This window comes from Manihot esculenta, chromosome 13 (genome assembly GCF_001659605.2).
Source record: "Manihot esculenta cultivar AM560-2 chromosome 13, M.esculenta_v8, whole genome shotgun sequence".
Classification (NCBI taxonomy): domain Eukaryota; kingdom Viridiplantae; phylum Streptophyta; class Magnoliopsida; order Malpighiales; family Euphorbiaceae; genus Manihot; species Manihot esculenta.
Window position 1 is genome coordinate 3,750,016 of NC_035173.2, and position 20,494 is coordinate 3,770,509.

The 20,494-nt window shown below is 32.2% G+C and overlaps 3 protein-coding genes across 6 annotated transcripts; all 3 read left to right on the forward strand.

Annotated features, from left to right (window-relative positions):
* Positions 1-607: 607 nt before the first annotated feature.
* On the forward strand, positions 608-7,191 carry LOC110629326 (BOI-related E3 ubiquitin-protein ligase 1). Of its 2 annotated transcripts, none has more exons than XM_021776235.2 (5): positions 608-852; positions 945-1,000; positions 3,703-3,869; positions 5,707-6,068; positions 6,511-7,191. In XM_021776235.2, exons 3-5 carry the CDS (start codon positions 3,764-3,766, stop codon positions 7,060-7,062), a joined length of 1,020 nt encoding a protein of 339 aa, XP_021631927.1. In that variant the 5' UTR covers positions 608-852; positions 945-1,000; positions 3,703-3,763; the 3' UTR covers positions 7,063-7,191. The 2 variants fall into 2 exon arrangements, with proteins under 2 accessions (XP_021631927.1, XP_021631925.1); XM_021776233.2 differs by having other exon boundaries at positions 945-975.
* A 3,024-nt stretch (positions 7,192-10,215) lies between these two features.
* LOC110630403 (pyrrolidone-carboxylate peptidase) lies at positions 10,216-12,691 on the forward strand. 2 transcript variants are annotated; one of them, XM_021777888.2, is made up of 6 exons: positions 10,274-10,355; positions 10,473-10,548; positions 10,912-11,228; positions 11,825-11,929; positions 12,108-12,155; positions 12,241-12,691. In XM_021777888.2, exons 3-6 carry the CDS (start codon positions 10,968-10,970, stop codon positions 12,481-12,483), a joined length of 657 nt encoding a protein of 218 aa, XP_021633580.1. In that variant the 5' UTR covers positions 10,274-10,355; positions 10,473-10,548; positions 10,912-10,967; the 3' UTR covers positions 12,484-12,691. The 2 variants fall into 2 exon arrangements, with proteins under 2 accessions (XP_021633579.1, XP_021633580.1); XM_021777887.2 differs by lacking the exon at positions 10,473-10,548 and having other exon boundaries at positions 10,216-10,355.
* Positions 12,692-12,831: 140 nt separating this feature from the next.
* Positions 12,832-18,343, forward strand: LOC110630402 (probable polygalacturonase At1g80170). 2 transcript variants are annotated; one of them, XM_043949880.1, is made up of 11 exons: positions 12,832-13,043; positions 13,188-15,020; positions 15,452-15,648; positions 15,940-16,068; positions 16,228-16,398; positions 16,488-16,508; positions 16,621-16,828; positions 17,118-17,199; positions 17,351-17,459; positions 17,570-17,686; positions 17,797-18,343. In XM_043949880.1, the coding sequence occupies exons 3-11, from the start codon at positions 15,475-15,477 to the stop codon at positions 18,142-18,144; spliced, it is 1,359 nt and encodes a 452-aa protein (XP_043805815.1). In that variant the 5' UTR covers positions 12,832-13,043; positions 13,188-15,020; positions 15,452-15,474; the 3' UTR covers positions 18,145-18,343. The 2 variants fall into 2 exon arrangements, with proteins under 2 accessions (XP_043805815.1, XP_021633578.1); XM_021777886.2 differs by lacking the exon at positions 13,188-15,020.
* Positions 18,344-20,494: the final 2,151 nt, after the last annotated feature.

The window sequence follows — 20,494 nt, forward strand, 5'->3', positions numbered from 1 at the left end:
ATTTCCACTCAATTAAAATAATATTATTTAATAATTAAAATAATATACTATAAAAAATTATTTTTATAACCTTTTACTAACTATTATTAAAATAATTAACCGATAATTTAACAATTACTAAAATTAATGTTTGGAAAGGTAGTTTTATCCTATTTGAATATTTTTAAAATATTCAATTTATCAATTTATTATTTTTCATTCATTTTAATTAATTTAGATACTGATTAAAGATTAAAAATAATCAACCACTTTTAAAAAATAATCAATAAAACTTAAAAGTAAAATTCGAAAGAAAAACAATAATTTATTCAACAAATCTTAAGATATATTATTAACAATAACAAGGTAAAAATATAAAACATATCTTGTAGTTTCGCAATTAAATGATAAAATTTAAATTAAAAAATTAATAAAATTATAAAAATTTTATTTTTTGTGTTTTCCGCTCGTAACAAATTAGAAAATTGTTTCACATTGTAAAGAGAAAAAAAAAATTATTTGTTTAATTATTAAAATTTTACTGATTCCTAGAAATAATTTTTATTTTTATTTTTTTATTAGTTTGCGTAGCCACGAGAAGATGAGCAGAACAGCCAGCCAGCCAGCCAGCAGTACCATCAAACACTGCACTTGCGTTTCATTTTTCTTTTTCTTTCATTTATTATTCCTTTCAATTATTTCTTCTTCTTCTCTCTCTATAACCCTTCATTGTTATTAGCTTCTCTCTCTGCTGCCGTTTCCATCTATTCTCCCATATCGTTTCTAGAGGCCTCTTGCTTTTCAGATCCCTCATGATCGCTTCTTATATCTCTGACTCTATCTCCTCTCCTAAAAAAATTTCTGATTTTTCAGGTTTTTTTTTTTGGCTTCTTGATCTTTTTATCTTGCATTGCTTGTTTTATTGTCTTCAAATTTGATTTTTTAAGTTTTTGTTTGTTTTGTAGGATCTGCAGGCTCTTTTGTGTTCTTCAGGAGGTATCTACCAGTTTTGCTTATTAAGGTTATATTGATTCATTCAGAATACTTGTTTTATCAGAGATTTTTATTTTTGTGTTTGGGATTGTTTTAGAGATTCATGTGAATCGTGATTGAGATCTAAATATGCGCTTGCATTTCCTATCTGGTGATCATCATTAGGGGTGAGCATTCGGTCGGTTCGGTTCAAAACCGAACCGAACCGAAATAACCGAAAACCGAATTTTAGAATTTTACACAAACCGAACCGAACCGAATAAGAGGAATAACCGAATCGAACCGAACCGATTTAGTTCGGTTCGGTTCGGTCGGTTCGATCGGTTCGATTCGATTTTTAAACTTTTTTTTTCACATTCATTCTAAAATCCAATTAAAATATTTTAATTTTAATTTCCAAAACCATCAAATACATCAAACGAATACAAAAATTACACGGAAATTTCAGCGCAATATAAAAAATGACAATCCCAAAGCAAAATCAGCTAGCTAAAACCCAATTTGACCAAAAATGATCAAAAAAATATTGGATTTTATCTCAACAAACCAAATCCAACCCATGAAAGTTAAGCACCAAGAACAATCGAAAGAAGAGCTGATTACTCAAATTTAAGACACAGCTAATCAAACAATAAAAATTGCAAAACCCACTCGACAAAGAGCATCAACAAAGTATGAAGAGGACAGAATCATAAGAATGACAAGAAATAGAGCAAAGGATCTGAATTAGAAAGCCTACCTGTCTTTACAAATAAAAAATCAATACTGAAGACTGGGGACGGGGACGGGGACGGGGACGGAGGAGGACGGAGGAGGAGCGAGGAGCCAGAAGCGAGGAGGGAGGAGGGAGGAGGGAGGAGCGAGGAGGACCGAGGAGGACCGAGGAAGACCGAGGAAGATCGAGGGCAACCAAGTTGTTGACGGTGCGGAGAGCCGATAGACTGGAGAGCGATGGCCGACGATTCCGTGCAGAGTGATGACCGACGCCGACGATTCCGTGCAGAGTGACGACCGACGCCGACGATTCCGTGGAGAGTGACGACCGACGCCGACGATTCCGTGGAGAGTGACGACCGACGCCGACAGTGAGGTGAGGAGTCGTCAACGTTGCTAATTCGCGCATCCGCAACGTAGTGAAGATCGATGACCCAAGTTAGCCGCGACAGTTAATCGGTCGATGTCGGGAGGAGAGTGGAGGTCGGACGGTGGACTGTGGAACTGCTGGAAGTGGTGGAGCTCAATGCTCAGAGAAAGGCACAGGCATGTTTGATCTGTGATGTGAGGCGGCGTGGAATGGAGATGGGTAGCGTGACTCAGGCTTTTAGATTTAGGGCAAATATAAGGGTACATTTCAAAACGACGTAGTTTAGTGATTTCGGTTCGGTTCGGTCTAATCGAAATTTTTGAATCTAAAACCGAACCGAACCGAAATCACCGATTTTTCAGAAAATTAAAACCGAACCGAACCGAATTAAAAATAAAACCGAACCAAATTTTTAGTTCGGTTCGGTTCGGTCGGTTATTTCGGTTTAAACCGAAATCTGCTCAGCCCTAATCATCATCGGAAATTGCACAAATAACCTTGAAATATTACCTGTCCTGGAATTTCTGTTAGGATTAATTGCCAAGTGATATTCTTTCTTTTTTCTTTCAATCGCATGCCATATATCTAATCTCTTTGTTTTCCCATATTGCATATGTTGAGAAGAGTTTTTTTTTTTTTTTTCTTTTTTATTTGAGAGCACAAAATAGTTTTCATTCATATTTGGCAATCCGGCATCTATAATATATTTCTTTAAATATAAAATAGCAAAATAAAAATATTTTCCTATGCCCACTAGTAACTGCTACTTGGCGTAGTTTACCTTGCTGTTTTTTGGTATGACATTGTGATATTATGCAGTCCTGTGCCTGTAAATTGACCACAAACTTTGTATGGTTTTACACTGCATTTTCTCTTATCTCTTATTCATGAAACTGTACTTATTAATAGACGATTCTGCTTCATATCCACGGTCTTACCGTATTTTTTATCTCTGCAATCTTATTCTTAATTTTTTTACAAAAAAGAGAGCTTGTTCTTTTTATCTGGTAGCTTATGTGTCACATAGCTAGGACTGGTATCTGGTTGACTTTAAACTGGTATGCCTTGGAGATTTCACTTGTGTGTGTGTGTGTGTGTGTGTGCGCGTGTAAGAGAGAGAGAGAGAGAGAGAGAGAGCCAGTGCCCATATGTTCTGTTTAGTTTTTCTATTTAATTTTTTAAAAAAGTATTTCACTTGGTAAAGTTCCTATTTTTTAGAATTTTTGCTGAAATGCTACATAGGACATTCATATGTTGTAATAGAACTTGTTTTGCTTCCTACTTTCCTTATTAGAAAAGTTTCCTATTTCTCATTTACTTCATGCCAGTATAAATGCATCCATTTGTGCTTTGTAATTTAGTGATAGTGATGAGTGAAAATACATATACTCCTTACAAATCTGATCCATGATTCATAATATTCAGCTCTTTTTTCTCCCCTATTATATTTCCTTCTTTAGTCTTCTGCTTTTACATTGTGCTTGCTTTAACAAGTCTTACAATTTTAAAATTTGATAACAATTCAATTTATTTATGATGTAGCAACATAAGAATCTGGCTTTTCAATCTCGTTGCTGATAAATAATTTTACCTCAGCTTTTTCAGGCGAACTATCACTGTATTGTAATATTATTTGGCTTTTGCAGGTGAACTATCACTGTGTTGTAACATTCTTGGGACGCTATATATTTTATGTTAAATTAGAAAATGTTGGGAGGCAACAGTGGTAATCCCCTACTTCCTGTTTTTGTGGATGAGAATCGTATACCCTATCAGTCTAATGCTTCAAATCCACTGCAGTTATTCAGTAATTGTAAGTTCTCAACTAAAAATATCTTTTGCCTATTCTTACTACGTGAATCGTCAGTCAATTTGGTGTATAAATGCCTATGCTGTTTGTTAAACAGCTCTTCACTGTTTGATGGTTTTGTTAGTTGGTTATCTTCTGGAAAGTTAGTAGTGGACTGTCTATTAAGTGCTAGCCAGGAGCAATTTTTTCTTTCTTGTCATGCCTTACAGGATAAAACTTCTTGTAAGTGGATAAAACACCTTTTATAAAAGGGTATGCAACAAAACTGTGAGAATTAGAAGTTGAATTTTATAATATTTTTAGCTTTCTGAATTATTCTTTTTCCCAATTCTGATAGCATTATGATTGCATTTTACCTTTCTATTCTCCCGAAGGAAAATAGTTTTCCAACACTCGTTGTTGATTCCTATTAATTTTGTCTTCACAATGAGTGTTCCTGTCGTTATTTGTATAAGTTTGGTCATGAATGATTGAGAATTGGGTTAATTTTATGATTAGCAACTAAAGAATCAATTTGAGGATTTCAATTATAACCCATCTTATTAATTTTTTCATCTATACAAACAACTTGTCATATTGGTGTGTCAAGTATGGTGAACTTTGAAAGGGCATAATGCTAAAAATTCTCAATTTTCTGAAGTATTATATGCATTTTTCTAGTAAATCTGTATGAACATCTAATATGCTATATTTAAGGCTTTGTTTGTTTGTATAAAATGACTTGTATTTGTGGAAAATATTTTTCAACATGATAAAGTAAAATATATTAATAAATTTATATATAGAGATCTTAATAATATCCTCAAAGTGTGGAAAATGACCTCCCCTTTTGAAAAAACAAAGTCATTTTCCTTAAAATGGCTTAGTTTTTCCTTTGACTAGGGAAATATTTTCTGTTGGCTGAATAAAATGTGGAAAATATTTTCTGTGAAAACAAACGGAGCCTAAGTGTAAGGCCAGCAGAAATTAGCATTATTATTTACATTTCTTTTAAAGTTGTATTCTATTGATATCTCTCCCTTTAAGTGTGCTCCATGAAATTTTTATCCATATGTGCCATTTGCAAGTTTTCGCAAATGCTTTTTCAAGTTGTTTTAAGTTTTGATAATTGATAAAAGGATCAGCTATAATTGCAAATTCTATAATTGGCTCACACTTTTTTTATCAGTGCTTATTTGATTGTATATTTTACTTTTTTTTTTCCAATTTTTCTAGATATGTGATACTTGAATAAAAATAAAACTGGAGTGAGTCATTAAATTTTTGCATGAAACAGCGGAACCTAAGAAAAGTTTTCATTCCAATCATCCAATGCATGGGAAGTTTTTTTATATTACATTCATCTCTAGTAGTTGAAGCACCCTTGGTATATTTTAACTCGCATGTTTTTGGTCATTTGTTATTTGTTTCTATATTTTACTTTTTTGACCAATTTTGCTGGATATGTGGTACCTGAATAAAAATAAAACATGAGCTGCGGCATATTTTTGCACAAAAAAGATAATCTGGCCAAAGTTTTCGTTCCAATCATTCAATGCATGACATGTTTTCTTCCAAAAAATTCATCTCTAGTAGTTGAAGTACAATTGGTATCCTTGGACAAAAAGAAGTCAACAGGTTAAACATGAGTCAAGATTGGAAGACTATTAATCACCTCAGATGTCAGAACTACAGATATCTCTTTTGTTTTAGTTTAAATTATATATATTACCCCTCACCTCTTTTGCTCTCTCTTTCTCTCTCTCTCTCTCTCTCTCTATATATATATATATATATATATATATAGAAAGAGATATGCATAGTGTAGTTTGATTGTAATCTAATATAATTTTCTTTTCAGTCCCAGCTGGATGTACTGTTGATCCGGTGAATTACTTTGGGAATGAGCATGTGACACCTATGCTTCGGCCCAATAAGAGAGTGAGGGAAACAGAAGAGTTCAGCAGACAGCAAAAATTACAGATTGCCTTAAATTATAATGTACGTCAGGATGATGCTGACTTTTCAGCTGGCATTCCAAATCCTAACCCCGTATCAACTGGGTTACGATTATCATATGATGATGATGAACGGAACTCATCCGTAACTTCTCCAAGTGGAAGTATGACAGCAGCACCATCAATCATCCTGTCCCTTGGTGACAATTTTAGGACTGAGCTTGATCAGCAGAAAGAAGAACTTGATCAGTATATTAAGATTCAGGTACCACTAATCTCAAGTAATATAACATATAGATAGTTTTGTGGTGATTGCTTTTGCATCATTATTGTTTCTGCATTAACAGTTGGTGAATTCTTGTGTACACTGCTCACTTTTGTTCTGCCACATTCTTTAATCTTTCTTTTCCTGAATGATCCTTGAATTTCAATCTCTTTTTTCTCACTATTTCAGATGACTTTCAATTGGAATTACTTCTCTTCTACAAAATTCTCCGGTACTGGGAACTAGTTGTGATTTTCTCAATTTTCATCATGATGATATTTTTCAGTGTGTTTCATGGATGCTTGTATAGACATTGGGCACTAGGTGCTATTGTTAGACATAGAGTCCCCTGTTTATACACATCATTCTGTAATACCTAAATTATCATTTACATAATGTGATATTTTTAAACACTCTTTAATTAGTTGCTGTCATTGAACAGGAACAACATCTGGCCAAGGGGTTGAGGGACATGAAGCAAAGACATGTTTCTTCTTTCCTTGCTGCCATTGAGAAGGGTGTAAGCAAGAAGCTGCAGGAGAAAGACCTAGAGATAGACAACATGAATCGTAAAAACAAGGAGTTGATTGAGAGGATAAAGCAGGTGGCCATGGAAGCCCAGAATTGGCACTACAGAGCAAAATACAATGAGTCAGTCGTGAATGTTCTGAAGAGCAACCTCCAGCAGGCAATTTCACAGGGCCCTGACCAAGGGAAGGAAGGATTTGGAGACAGTGAGGTTGATGATGCTGCCTCTTACATTGACCCTAACAACTACCTGAAGGTTCCAGGTGGGCACGCAAGGCCTGTCGCCAGGAATTACCAGGGCTTGAAGGAACATGTAACCTGCAGGGCATGCAAATCAAAGGAGGTGTGTATGTTGTTAATGCCTTGCAGGCATTTATGTTTATGTAAAGACTGTGATATGCTAATCAATGTTTGTCCTGTTTGCCAGTTGATCAAAACATCTAGTGTTCAAGTGTATCTGTCGTAAATTATGAAGCAAATCACTCAAAATTACTATAATCTGTGTGCTATGACATATATGTTAACAGTTTCCTTCCCTGACATACATGTTGTATGTGGAGTAATTATATTTCATAAAATGAAGTTTGGGTGATTATCTTTTGGTGCTGCCACTACCTCCATCCTCTGTCTATGCATGTCTGGCTGATGATTTGATTTTTTACAAGTAGTGTTTAGCAGTGATTTTTAACACTTGTTGTTAGATGTGCAAATGCAAATCCAAAAATGAGGAAAAGATAAATAGGACTTGTTTGACACCTTGTGCAAGAGGTGTTTTCTTCAATGCAGGCTCAGCTTGTAGGTGCTAAGTTCTTGATTGAATCTTAAAGATGTATGAATAAACTATCAAGAGGACATAATGGAGATTAATCACGTTGTTGAGCTTTTCCCTGACCAGCCTAACAGTCTGATTCATAGAGTGGGAAGGATAATATTCAGGGCAAATTACATTTTTAGTCGTTGAATTTTAGCATTAATGGACCGAATTGTCTATTTTTTAAATAGTTTGGATTTCAGCTATTTTTTCTCATATTAAAATGTTTTGATCTTTTATTTTTCATATAAAAAAAAACACTTAATTTCTAGTAATTTTTGTGCAAATTATTATATTCTATTATTTTTTAAATACTTTTATTCTTCAATTTCCATTCATTAAATGTATCAAACAACTTTAAAACTTTCGGAAGATGGCTTTTTAGTTAGATTTACTGCTTCAACTATTTTTAAATAATATCTAGTGATTTTATTTAAATAATATCTAGTAATTTTAAATAGATTATAGACATTTATAAAGAGTATTTTAAAAAAAAATTATATATATTTATAAATTTAATCACTCATTAACTTGAAGCTAATGTGTATAATGTTGAAAAGACTATTTTTTAGATAAATTAAATGTATAAGAATTTAAGAATTGAGTTTCGATCTCTATTTTCTTAATTCTCGATTTCTATTTTAAAAAAATATATAAATTATGATAAAATTTAAAAAATAAAATATAATTTATCTAACATAAAATATTTTTCGTAATGATATTGTATATATTTAAAATATTTAAAATTATGAATGAAATAAATTAAAAAAATTTATTATAAAGAGTTTTAAGTATTTAATTTTAAAAATACATGATTAAACTATTAATTATTTTTTAAAGTGTAATTTATTTTATTAATAATTAAAATTTGAAAATATTTAAATAAAATTAATATTTAAAAAAGATAGTTTAATTTTTTATATAAAAAAGTTTGCAATATATTAAGACTTAACTTTAATAATATTTTGATAAAATTAAAATTAATACTCACTATTATAAGTTAATTTTTCATATAAAAACTAAAAGAATGCACTAAGAGACTTTTTAAAAAACTCTTATTGAGTTGGATAAGAACTCATGGTGAAACTACTAAATTTTTAATATATATTTATCTGTTTTGAATCAATAATTTTTTTAAAAATTTAATTTAATTATTTTTTTATAATAATTTTATTTAAAAAAATTAATTTATTTTTAATTTAAAAATTTTTCGCATATATAATTTTAAACATTTTTTTCTCTTATAAAATTATTCATATCAAATCAAAGAATAGATATTTATTTACATACAAAGAGATTAGTTTCATCTTTGTCGTGAAGCAAGTAATTACAACGTTTTAATGTCTAAAACGATTACTTTAAAAAAAAATTAAAATTTTATAAAATTTATGATAAAAGTTTTTAATATTATAAATTCAATTATTATTACTATTTTATTATTATTATTATTATTATTATTATTATTATTATTTAATATAAGACTTTATCAAAAAATTATATATTATTAATTCTTCATTAATTTAATATATTTTTTTAAAATAATGTACCAAAATAAATGCAAAAACTTTGCAGTCTATCTCCTAAAAATAAAAAAGAAAGAAATATTAATAATTTTAAAACAAATAAAATTAATCAATTAACCAAATTATTCCCAGAGAATGGTTTTTTCAAGTGCTTATCCTACTAAGCCCTATATGGATTTTTAAACAAAAACATTCATTTCCTTTAATTTGTAAATAGACATATTGAGATAATTATTCATAAATTATTACTAAATAATTTTTAAACTTATTTTTATATGATTATGTGTATTTCTTAATTGTCTCTATGTAAAAAAAAAACCCTAAATTATCTTAAATTACATATCAATTCTCATAAATTATTTAATTAAGAATTAAATAATTTATATTATTAAATTATTTTAAATTCATAAATATTATATTGCATTTGAAATAACTCATTTGGTAAAAAAAATAAATGAGTTTTATTAGGTTATTTTTTTTAGAACTGTAATTTTTTAAATTAAGAAAAATATGAAATTTCTTATTAGAAATTAAAAAAAATAATTCAATTAATTTTTTATAAAATTCTTAATTTAACTAAGAAAACTGAGTGCTTGTTTAAAAAAATCACACCACGTTTTAGTCATGCTCCAATTGGCAAAACAGCAGGCTGCATAGGCGACCATCCATAGATTTTCAAAAAAAATGTCAGGCAATGAAGATCAGCCACGTTGACACACTAAACAACCAACGCAAATGAATAAAATATTTGAGCAAAAGTAGCCCACCGTTGGCCTGTCACGACCACGCACCACCTATTACCCTACAATCGGATCCACCGAAAGTTGTTTTCTTAAGATAGATTTGTTTTAACAGTCATATATAATATAATTGATACTTCACGGTAAATAGCTTATAACTGATCATCAGTGATAATTGATAATTGATTTTAATTAATATATATTTAATATTTAATTATTATTATTAATTTATAAAATAATTAATAAAAATATATATTAATTTATCATATTAAGAGAAGGATTTATTTATTTTCTTTTTAAAATTTCTCCAAAATTTTAATAGATATTCAGTTTGGTTCTCGAAGTTCATTTTGGATTTAATTGAACATCTAACCTTGAATTTTGGACTAATTTAACTCAAATACTAAGAATGTTTAGGGCCAAACTGACTATTCAGTAAAACTTTAGGGGCTTCTTTGAATATTTGGCCATTTTATAATTACCACAGTTAAAACGTGCAGTGGCAGTGGTACTGTCTTGTAATAATTGAGAAATCAATGGTCTTTAATTATTCTCTCTTTCAATTAGACAATAAGAGGCCAACGAGACGATAGGCTGGAAAATTAAACTCGTCTTCTTCTTCTTCTTGAGTTTTTTCCTTGTTGATTCTGAAGCACGACGACGGCAAGCGGTCGTGTATTCCGAGGTCACTTTCCTCTTTCTCAAGTTCCCTGTGTGCAGCTTTTGTGTTTCTCTTTTCTTTGTTGGTTTCTGATATTGCTGTTTTTTTTTTCCTTTCTATTTCACTTGTTTTTTAATGAAGCAAGTGGAAATCAGTCTAACTCTGAACTGATTCTTTGAGTTGTGAAGTTCACAATCGGAGTTGGTTTAGATTACTGGTATATTCTGTTTTAACTCTGCAACTACAAATTCAACTCTTTCTGATGGTCTTAGGTGGTTTGTTCTTGAAAATTCGTGTTTCCCACTTGAACATGTGTTGTGATTTTGATTTTAAAGATTTCAGCTTGGAATCTATGAAATAATTTAGTTGAAATGTTGTGGATTTATTTGTTATTAGTGTATCTTTTTTATTGGGAAGTAGTTTTGCTGGTATTCTTTGCCAATTCATAACACCTTTAGCTGGAAAGACTGTGGTAAATGATGTTGTCACTGGTTGAAAAAGGAAAAGGAAAAGGAAAAGTTATATATAATCATGGAGGTTTCCTGCTTTTTTTGAAAATTGGATTTGGTGAATTACGCAGGCTTCATCACCTGATTGAAGATAATTGGGAATTGCATTCGTGAAGGAAACGGGGAGATGGGATCTGAAGGGCCAAGAGATGTAGTCATTCATGTTACTGGATTTAAGAAGTTTCAAGGAGTAGCTAAAAATCCCACAGAGACAATAGTTAACAATTTGAAGGATTTTGTTGAAAAGAGAGGGTGGCCTGCTGGGGTTACTTTAGGTAGTTGCACCGTTCTTGAGACTGCTGGAGATGGTGCTCTTCCCTCGCTATACAAGATCTTGGAATCGGGCACTGCAGCTGCCAATAATGACAAGCGTGAACAAGTTGTTTGGGTCAGTTTCAACCACTCACAAGTTTTTGTGGTTTTTAGAAATGTAGCAACATATAATTTTGATCCTTCAGTTTGGTTGGTTTTCTCTGTGCTTACCTGTTCTTCATATTGCTTCCGCGTTGCAGTTTCTCAGCTGCTTTGGGTACTTCACTTTGCTGCATTAGGCTATATTTGGCGGTACTAGTTGTTCTAGTAGTTGTTAGCCTAGTGCTAGGAAGAGTAACATTTTATGATCCACTATTAATCGCTCTATGAAGTGTTTTGACCATATCTTAAAAGTTGTTGCTGAAGAGGACTTTAGTTTCCAGTGTTGTGCAGCATTTAGCGATTTAGCAATTATTAATTAATCATTCTTGAGCTTCACACACTTAACACAGGCCTTTCATGTTACACGAACATTTTTGTGATCATACTTGGAGTATACTAACCTCAGCGTAATTATTTAGTAAGTTGCTTTTGTGGCTGGCTTCAAAAGCTATATAAAATTTAAGTGATAAACATAATGCAGATGCATATATTGCTGATTATTTTATTATATTTGTTGCTGTCTGGAGTGAGTTTTTGTGATTTAACTCTTAACCTTATTTTCTTCTTCAGCTTCACTTAGGGGTGAATAGTGGGGCTTTAAGATTTGCCATTGAAAGACTAGCAGCTAATGAAGCCACTTTTCTTTGTCCGGATGAGCTAGGATGGCAACCACAGGTGATTCTGCTTGTTCCATTTGTTTTCAAATTGCAAGGCCGGATTTTTCCCCTTTCTCTTCTGTTCATTTTATTTACAAGCGGTTAAAATGAGTGATTTAATTTTTAGCATTCCTAGACAAACATTTTTAAAATTCCACTTATATTTGGGCACTGATTTGCGGTTTTGCTTTTTTCAGCAACACCCCATAGTCCCTGTGGATGGAGGGATTTCCTGCACAAGGGAGGTACTTTATGAATATCTATTTTTGTTGAATATATATGATACATGTATGCCTCCATGTTAACTTTTCATCATATTTGTTTGTGAAGACTTGTTGCTCTATTGAGACAATACTGAAGATTTTGAAGGAGAAGGGATATGAGGTGACAATATCAGATGATGCGGGTCGCTTTGTGTGCAACTATGTCTATTATCACTCTCTTCGATTTGCAGAACAACAGGGTCACAAATCTCTTTTTGTGCATGTTCCTCTCTTTTCAAGAATTGATGAAGAAACTCAAATGCAATTTATAGCCTCCCTCTTAGAGGCTATTGCCTTGACATGTCAATAAATTGATTTCAGTGTTTGTTTTTCTGTGTTCATGTCTGTTTACCATGTGCTGAAGTTCATCAACTACATCAATATCATGAATAACAATGATCATAAAAGTGAGGGAATCCAACTGTGGATATCTGTGTTCCCTTTCTGTTCAACCAAATTGTTGCCTTTGCCATTTTTGGTGAATCACCCATTATATATAGAGTTTATAATTTATGTTCTGATGAATAAGATTGATACTAGATTTGGGCAGCACATTTTTCTGGATGTTTGCTTTGCAACGTTGGGTACCCTTTTTTCTCTTTTCCCAATGATGATTTTGTGCTTGCAAGCATGGATAATATATCACATGGTGGAAATGCACTCTCAGAACTCAAAAAGGCCTCATGGTGGGTTCAACTGAGAGTTGTCTTGAAGCAAAAGCTGCTTCTTCATGAATGGTTCAAATTCAGCTGTCGAAATTTCTCTTCCTGATTGTCTTTAATGGTTTATATTAGAGACTTATTATGAGGATCAAGTCTCTGTTCCATTATTGGAGGAGGAACCCAAGATGTAGCAATCAAATCAGTTCCAGTAAGTCCTCTTTATTCCAAGCTGAGTACAAAAATTATCTAATTGCAGAGCAGCAATAAAGCAACTTCACTTAATATTGGTATTGATTTTCATATTTCAACTTTTCTTTTTTCCTGTTCTTCTCCTAATCCACTGCCCACTCAGGCTGATTAGCAATGCGGAACGTCAACCTGTACGCTACTGTTGAATTCATACTGTGAACCCAACACGACTGATGGCTTGATTAAATCTAGCACTTAGATCGTGCACACAATCTGTTCGATGAAATGCTTATACGTGATGTTACATATAACTTGCTGATTTTTGGGCATGGAAATATGGAATCATCGAACTGGGTCTCTGAAATTGTTTTATCAAGAAAACAATTTTTATTTATATCTGACTAATAAATTAATAACATGTTAATTAAAATTACCATAAGTCTTAACACTTGTTTTAAGTTATTAAATTTATTTTGAGTGGATATTTACATACCTTGATTTAGTTTAGAAATTGAGTCCCAAAAAATAAGAGAAAAAATCCCATCTAAACGCTATGTTTTTGAAAGATAAGTATATTCTTAACTCACTAATCTGAGAAAAAATAGAGATTTTGAAAATTTTGAAAAAAAATCTTATACTAATTATAATATGTTTGGTGGGAGGAAAATGAAGGGTACAGGTTGAATCAACACGCTCATTTGCGAGGTTCTTAAATCTATGTAGTACGAATGGCAATATTCGAGGATGTGGCTAAGGAAAGCATCAACTTTTCCGCCTATTGATTATGCATAACATGATTGAATTTAAGAAATATTTTCACTCATCACATTAAATCAATGGATGCATAATTATTGGAAAGTTAAGTTAGTACTGACATGAGCACGTGGTTTCTTTAGCTCTCCCAATATTCTATTTTGAAACCAGGGTCTTGAAGGTGGGGTTTGTCAATAGGAGTGTGCATGCGCAGTCTGAATTCACATGTGTATGAGAGTCTTCCAAAAACAGCAATGGATTTTTTTTGAACTTATTAATGACCTCTTTGTTGCACTGTCGTATTGTTGATGATGTGGTTGAGATGTTTGATGGTTGATGAACGAATTGGAATTGACGAAGTCTCATTTCCCCGGTGTTGAAAGCATTATCATAGTTGGTTTCAGCAAGCTTAGCCAGCTGCAGATTGGTGCACTGTTGTGCTATTATTTAGATTTTGAATCTCATGTTTCAGTTTCATGTTCCATGGATGAAGCAAGGTCATGTTCAACTATGTTTTTCAACAACTTCCTTCTGGAAATGCTTTCTGTTTCACATCAATCACCAACGGATTTGCTCGGAATGGACTGGGATGAGAGTGTCTTGAGATGCTTGAAGGCTGAAGACATGATCCGAAAGGGTTTAAGGCCTGATAAAGTGACTTTCTTGTGTGTTAAGAGGTGCAGCCATCCTGGGTGGTGGCAGAAGGATGACAGGTAGACACAGGGCATTTCATTTATTTTATATCTATTGGGAGCACCAGGCACCAGACACCAGGAAGTAGTGGTTGTGATGTAGGGCTCATTGTTGCAAAGTTGTAGGGCTCATATGAATGATATGGTGGGGAAAAGAGAGGCAAAAGCACTATTGGAACTTGATCCAGAAGATTTTGCAGTTCATTTGCAAGTATCAAACATTTATTCTGAAATTGAGGAATTTAAAGCCCTATGCACATTAGAGAAGTTGTTATGGAAAAGAATATAACAAAGGAGATTGGTCACATTTTAATTGATTTGAATAGTTGCTATTAAAATTTGGAAGTCTATACCAATAGCAAATAAGCCATCAGTCCTGGAGTCCCAAATAAGCATCTAGTATTGTCAAACTTGTTTTCATGAGGTAAACCTTTTCTTGTGAAATCTACATCTTCTTCATGGATCAGTTGTGGAAAGGTTTCTTTTGCTTGAAGCATATAATGTGTGCATGTAGTGGACTATCAGGATCTGGTTTTTTGCCGCCCAGTTAGGTCAGTAAAGTAATTGACCTTCTTGCATTCACGTGATATTTAATTCTTTCTATTGACAGAAGTGAGATTGCCTGCAAAGCATTTTTCATTTGCAGAAAATATTTTATCCCTATGTCTTGGTGTGATAACGCAAATCTCCTCTTTAAATGGTCAACTTCCGTTTACTGGTTGAAGAGTAAAGCAAACAACTTAAAAAAAAAACATCTCCCTTGTACTTTAAGTGTGGGCATGTAGAAAATAGTGTTCCTTCATACACTTTTAAGCCAAGCCATATAGCCCACAAAACCTTGCATTTCCAAATCTACACTGGACATATAAATTGTGACGCATTGGTTGTATAGGTTCATACAAATCAATCAATATTGGAACAGCTAGAACACACAAAATCATGGATAAATTATTCATCATTTTGTTTCTTGGTTTGCTGACAGTGGTTCATGCAGGAGCAGAAACCATGGTATATAACGACATTGGCATGCTTCATGAACTTGAAAGCTTTGAAATAGATGAAGAAAATGATGTCGAACTTTTCGATACCCCCTCGTGGACAAGTGAACGTGGAGGCAAGGTTCTTGTGAACGTTGACAGCTTTGGTGCAGTTGGAGATGGAGTTTCTGATGACACTCAGGTGAATATTCGAATCCTTGAAGTGATTCAAAAGGTTTCTAGCATTTGATTCATTTCAGTGATTTAGCTTTGTATTAAGTCCTTAAATTGTAATAGTTTAGTAGCATGCCAACAATTTACCATTAGCATCATAGACTAGTGTACTTTTTTCCTTATATATTTTATCAGCAGTTCATACTTGGAATTGATGCTTCTGTGGCAAGTTTATCTTGACCAAATTGAACTTCTCATGAAATTATCATTTGCCTTTTTCTTTCTGCTTTGAGGTTAAGTTCTTATTTTTTTATTACAGGCCTTTGTCAAAGCTTGGGAAACAGCCTGCGGAACACCAAAATCAGTTTTTTTTGTTCCTCCAGGACACCGCTACTTAGTTAATGCAACAAAATTTAAGGGGCCTTGTGAGAATAAGTTGGTCATCCAGGTAATGTGACATGTGAATGCTGTTTGAACTTAAAGAAACTTAGACTTATGGTCCATAAATTGTTCACTTCTATTATTTATATAATTGCTACATTGGGCTCATTATCAATCGCAGGATTATCTTCAACAGTAACGTTTCATTTTCATTATGATCATGCAGATAGATGGAACAATAGTAGCACCTGATGAGCCTAATGACTGGGATCCAGACCTTCCACGAGTCTGGCTTGAGTTCTCTAAACTGAATGGAGTTCTTTTCCAAGGGAATGGAGTTATTGATGGCTCTGGCAGAAACTGGTGGGAGTCATCTTGTAAAAAGAACAAGTCAAATGTAATTTATCTAAATTTTTCTTTGTTTTAAGGACTTCAGATCAACTAATAAACTGTAACTCACCTTTTGCTTTCTTAACCTCTTTACAGCCTTGCAGAGGAGCTCCAACAGTAAGGATTTTTTCCCTTAATTTTGTGACGCTCTCTGAAAACATATAAAGCTTCTAGGACTAGAGCTACTAAATCTGTATCATGTAAAACTTAACACATGAGATTTTTCCAGGCATTAACTATTGATTCAAGCTCATCTGTGAGAGTGAGAGGCTTGACTATCCAAAACAGCCAACAGATGCATTTTGTGATTTCCAAGTCTGCCTCTGTGCGAGTATCTGAAGTATTAGTCTCAGCTCCAGAAGACAGTCCTAACACTGATGGAATTCACATTACTGGATCAACTAATGTCGTACTTCAAGACTGCAAAATTGGAACAGGTTCTGGAACCTCATCCTGTTCTTCCATTTTCATTTTCTCTTGTACAAGAGACAGATACTAAAATGGAGATACAACTAACATTTTCTTTTACACATGTATAAGCATTTTAATTCAAAAATACTAAATGGGCCTTAAGAGAAACATGGCAAGATATTAATCATGTAAAATACATTGAGAAACACTGCATCTGTGAAGTTTTTATGGGAAAAAAACAATTATACTATTAGCATGTTTGTTGATAGATACTGATAGATAGTCTGTTGTGGTCACGTTATGTATGATATTCAGGTGATGATTGCATCTCAATTGTCAATGCTAGCTCTGGCATCAAGATGAAGAGAATTTATTGTGGACCTGGACATGGAGTCAGGTAACATAAATTACCCCCACGCCATAACTCATTGAAGAGAGACACTCTATGCTCAATTTCATCATTCTTCTGTCCCATGAAAAAGGGAAGAGCTAGAACTGAAATTCTTACTTCCACTATTTACTTTTTCTGGTGCAAATTCTGTACTCAGTATTGGAAGTCTTGGAAAGGACAACTCCATTGGCATAGTAACAAAAGTGGTCCTGGATACAGCTCTCCTCAAAGAGACGACCAATGGCCTCAGGATTAAGACTTGGCAGGTAATATAAAACAATGTTATGTGAAGGGAAGTCATTTTCTGTTCAAAAACTAATGGTTAAGTGTGCATCGTGAAGTTTTCACTATAAATTCATTCGGTTTTCTACTGCAGGGAGGCAATGGTTATGTTCGTGGAATACGTTTTGAAAATGTTAGGATGGAAGATGTTGCAAATCCCATCATCATTGATCAATTCTACTGTGATTCCCCAAAAGTCTGCTCAAACCAGGTAGTTTTTTTTTCCAAGTTCCCTTTCATGACTCCAGCTATTTGTACCAATTCATATTATGTTGTCCAAAATCTCAATAGTTTGTACTCTTAATACTCTTGCCTTGTTAGACATCCGCTGTAAAAATAAGTGACATCATGTACCGGAATGTTACCGGCACCACAAAGAGTGCAAACGCCATGAAATTTGCCTGCAGTGACACAGTCCCTTGTAGTAATATAGTCCTGAGCAACATCAACTTAGAGAAGAAAGATGGCACAGTGGAGACTTACTGCAATGCTGCCCAAGGCTTTGGATATGGCATTGTTCATCCTTCAGCTGAATGCCTAACTTCCCAAGACAGAGACTATTGCCGTGTTGGTCTGACTGATATTGCTCAAGACTATGTTACTGATCAGACCAAAATCACACAGCTTGCAGAATCCAGCAGTGAGGCTATTGTTCACACTGAGCTCTGACATGGCTTCCTTCAGAAATTAAAATAACCATATTTTAGATTTTAATATAGCAATATACTAAACTGGGGAGTTGGGATGTAGTTCACTAGTAGAGATTTCTTGGAAGGGGGCTCTTGTTGATCTTTTATGGGATTTTTATGTCAGATATTTGGCTACACATACAAATTGCTCTGAAATTTATGCTTAATTGCTGCTTGAATACGATGCTACCACTTTTTATATAAGAAATTTTCTGATTATAAATTTTTTAATACGTGTCAAAAGATAAAAACAAAAGGAAGCATGGAAATTTCATGCCTCTAGAAGTGAAGAACATATAGTCTCAAAATTAATAATTAATGGAGGAAAAAGAAGAAACCCTAAATCATCTGAAGTTCACGAGCAAATATAAACAAAAAGGCGGCTAACGAAATCCTACGGCCATAATAATTATACACATAGTTAAATGATTCTATTTTTTTATTGGACTTATTTAATATACGTTTTGTCTCATATTATAAAAAATTGTATAATTACCAAATTAAATCTTTATATTAAAACATTTAATTTTTTGTTTTATTAACATATCATCTCAAAATTTTAAAGTATTTATTTCTTTATTTATTTTATAAGTTACCCTGATGAATTAATTAATGTGCCAAGGTAAGTGATTTCTGTTCTATACTTTAATTTTAATAATCTTAATTAATATAAATGGAAAATAAATCTATTATATGCGTGTAAGTTTAGTCTCAATAATTTAGATTTTCTTTTTTTATGTTTTTTTATTTTTTAATGACGTATAATTACCACTTTATTACAGTTATTCGCGTTGCTGTTCTGAAAAGTCGTACGTATGAATGTACTGTCCATTTCTTCATCATTAGGTGGCTTTTTTTTTTATGCTCATATTAACATGGTACTGGATCAGATGAATTTGATTATTTTTTATTGAACTTCAATTTTATTTTATTTGGCCTATCCAAATATCCTGAATTGTGTGCTAAAAAATAGATTTTACGTATTAATTTTTTATGGATTACAATCCGACTTTTTTATGTGAATTCAATTATGATTCATATTGCAGAAACCAACTATCATCATTTATTATTTAATACTTACTGAATGAGCTAAAAATATATATGAAAATCTTATGATGATCAAAATTCAATTTTTCTGAGAAAAAATACAACTTTTAAAATACAACTTTTTTTTAACTTTTTCTTCCAACTGCAAGGCTATTAGTTGGCAGGCAGGATTCATCTGAAAAACTTTTTATAAATATATATTTTGAGCGCATAATTTTTTTATAATTAGTTAATAGGAGCATGTACTGTCAGAGACCAAATCCAAATAATAATAATAAATAAAATGAATAAAATTATAAATTAAATAATATTTATGTACTAAACAAGAATTAATTATGTTAAGTGAAGAATTGGCATATTATAAAGAGAGGCATCTTCCAAGCTTAAATGGTACAATTTCAAATAAATAAATGCCACCATCCATGCACTTCCTGAGTTCCTGGTGGATTCTTGAATGCCAGTCAATCTTACATATGTCGTCTATATTATTTTCGTTTCTGTCTAAATTACCGCTCAAAGTTTAAATTTTTTTAATATTTGATTTTTTAAAGCTAAATTAGTGTTAGGAAGATTTATAATTTAGTTTACCTTTTTTTCTCTTCTTCCTCTTTTATTTCTTTTTCTCCTTTTTTCTTATTCTTCTTTTTCTTTTTTGATTTTTCGGTGATTCTTTTTCTTCTTTATTATCATCGTCTTCTTCTTTTTTTTTTTTTTTTTTTCTTTTAGAGAAGGAGGAACTATTTCGTTAACGGAAATAAACGATAAGAACGTTTTAATAGATCTAAGAAAATATAAAGATATTTTAATAGATCTGAAAAAAAAATAAAAATATTTTAATAGATTTTTAAAAATATAGAGACTAAATAAAGAATTTTATTTGAGAGCAAAATTAGGTTTTAAAAATTTTCTCTTTTATCTCTCACCTATTTTTAACGGAAAAGAGGACGGAAAAACTATTTTATTGATAGAGAGAAAAAATAAAAATGTTTTAATAAATTTCTGTAAATATAGAGACTGACTTATTAATAATAATAATACTTAAAGACTAAATAATAAATTTTCCATACTTTTATATCATTAAATTATGTATATATATAATTTTATAATATTTGTTATTTGAATCGGACTCTATTAAATTAAAAATTTCTAAAATTATTATATATTAAATATATTATAATTTCTAAGATAATTAACAGAGAATTAGATGAATGGATGGTCTTTTATTTTCATGAAATCAGAATTATAAGGTTTTTTTTGGCTAAGTTATAGGTGGACGATGAATT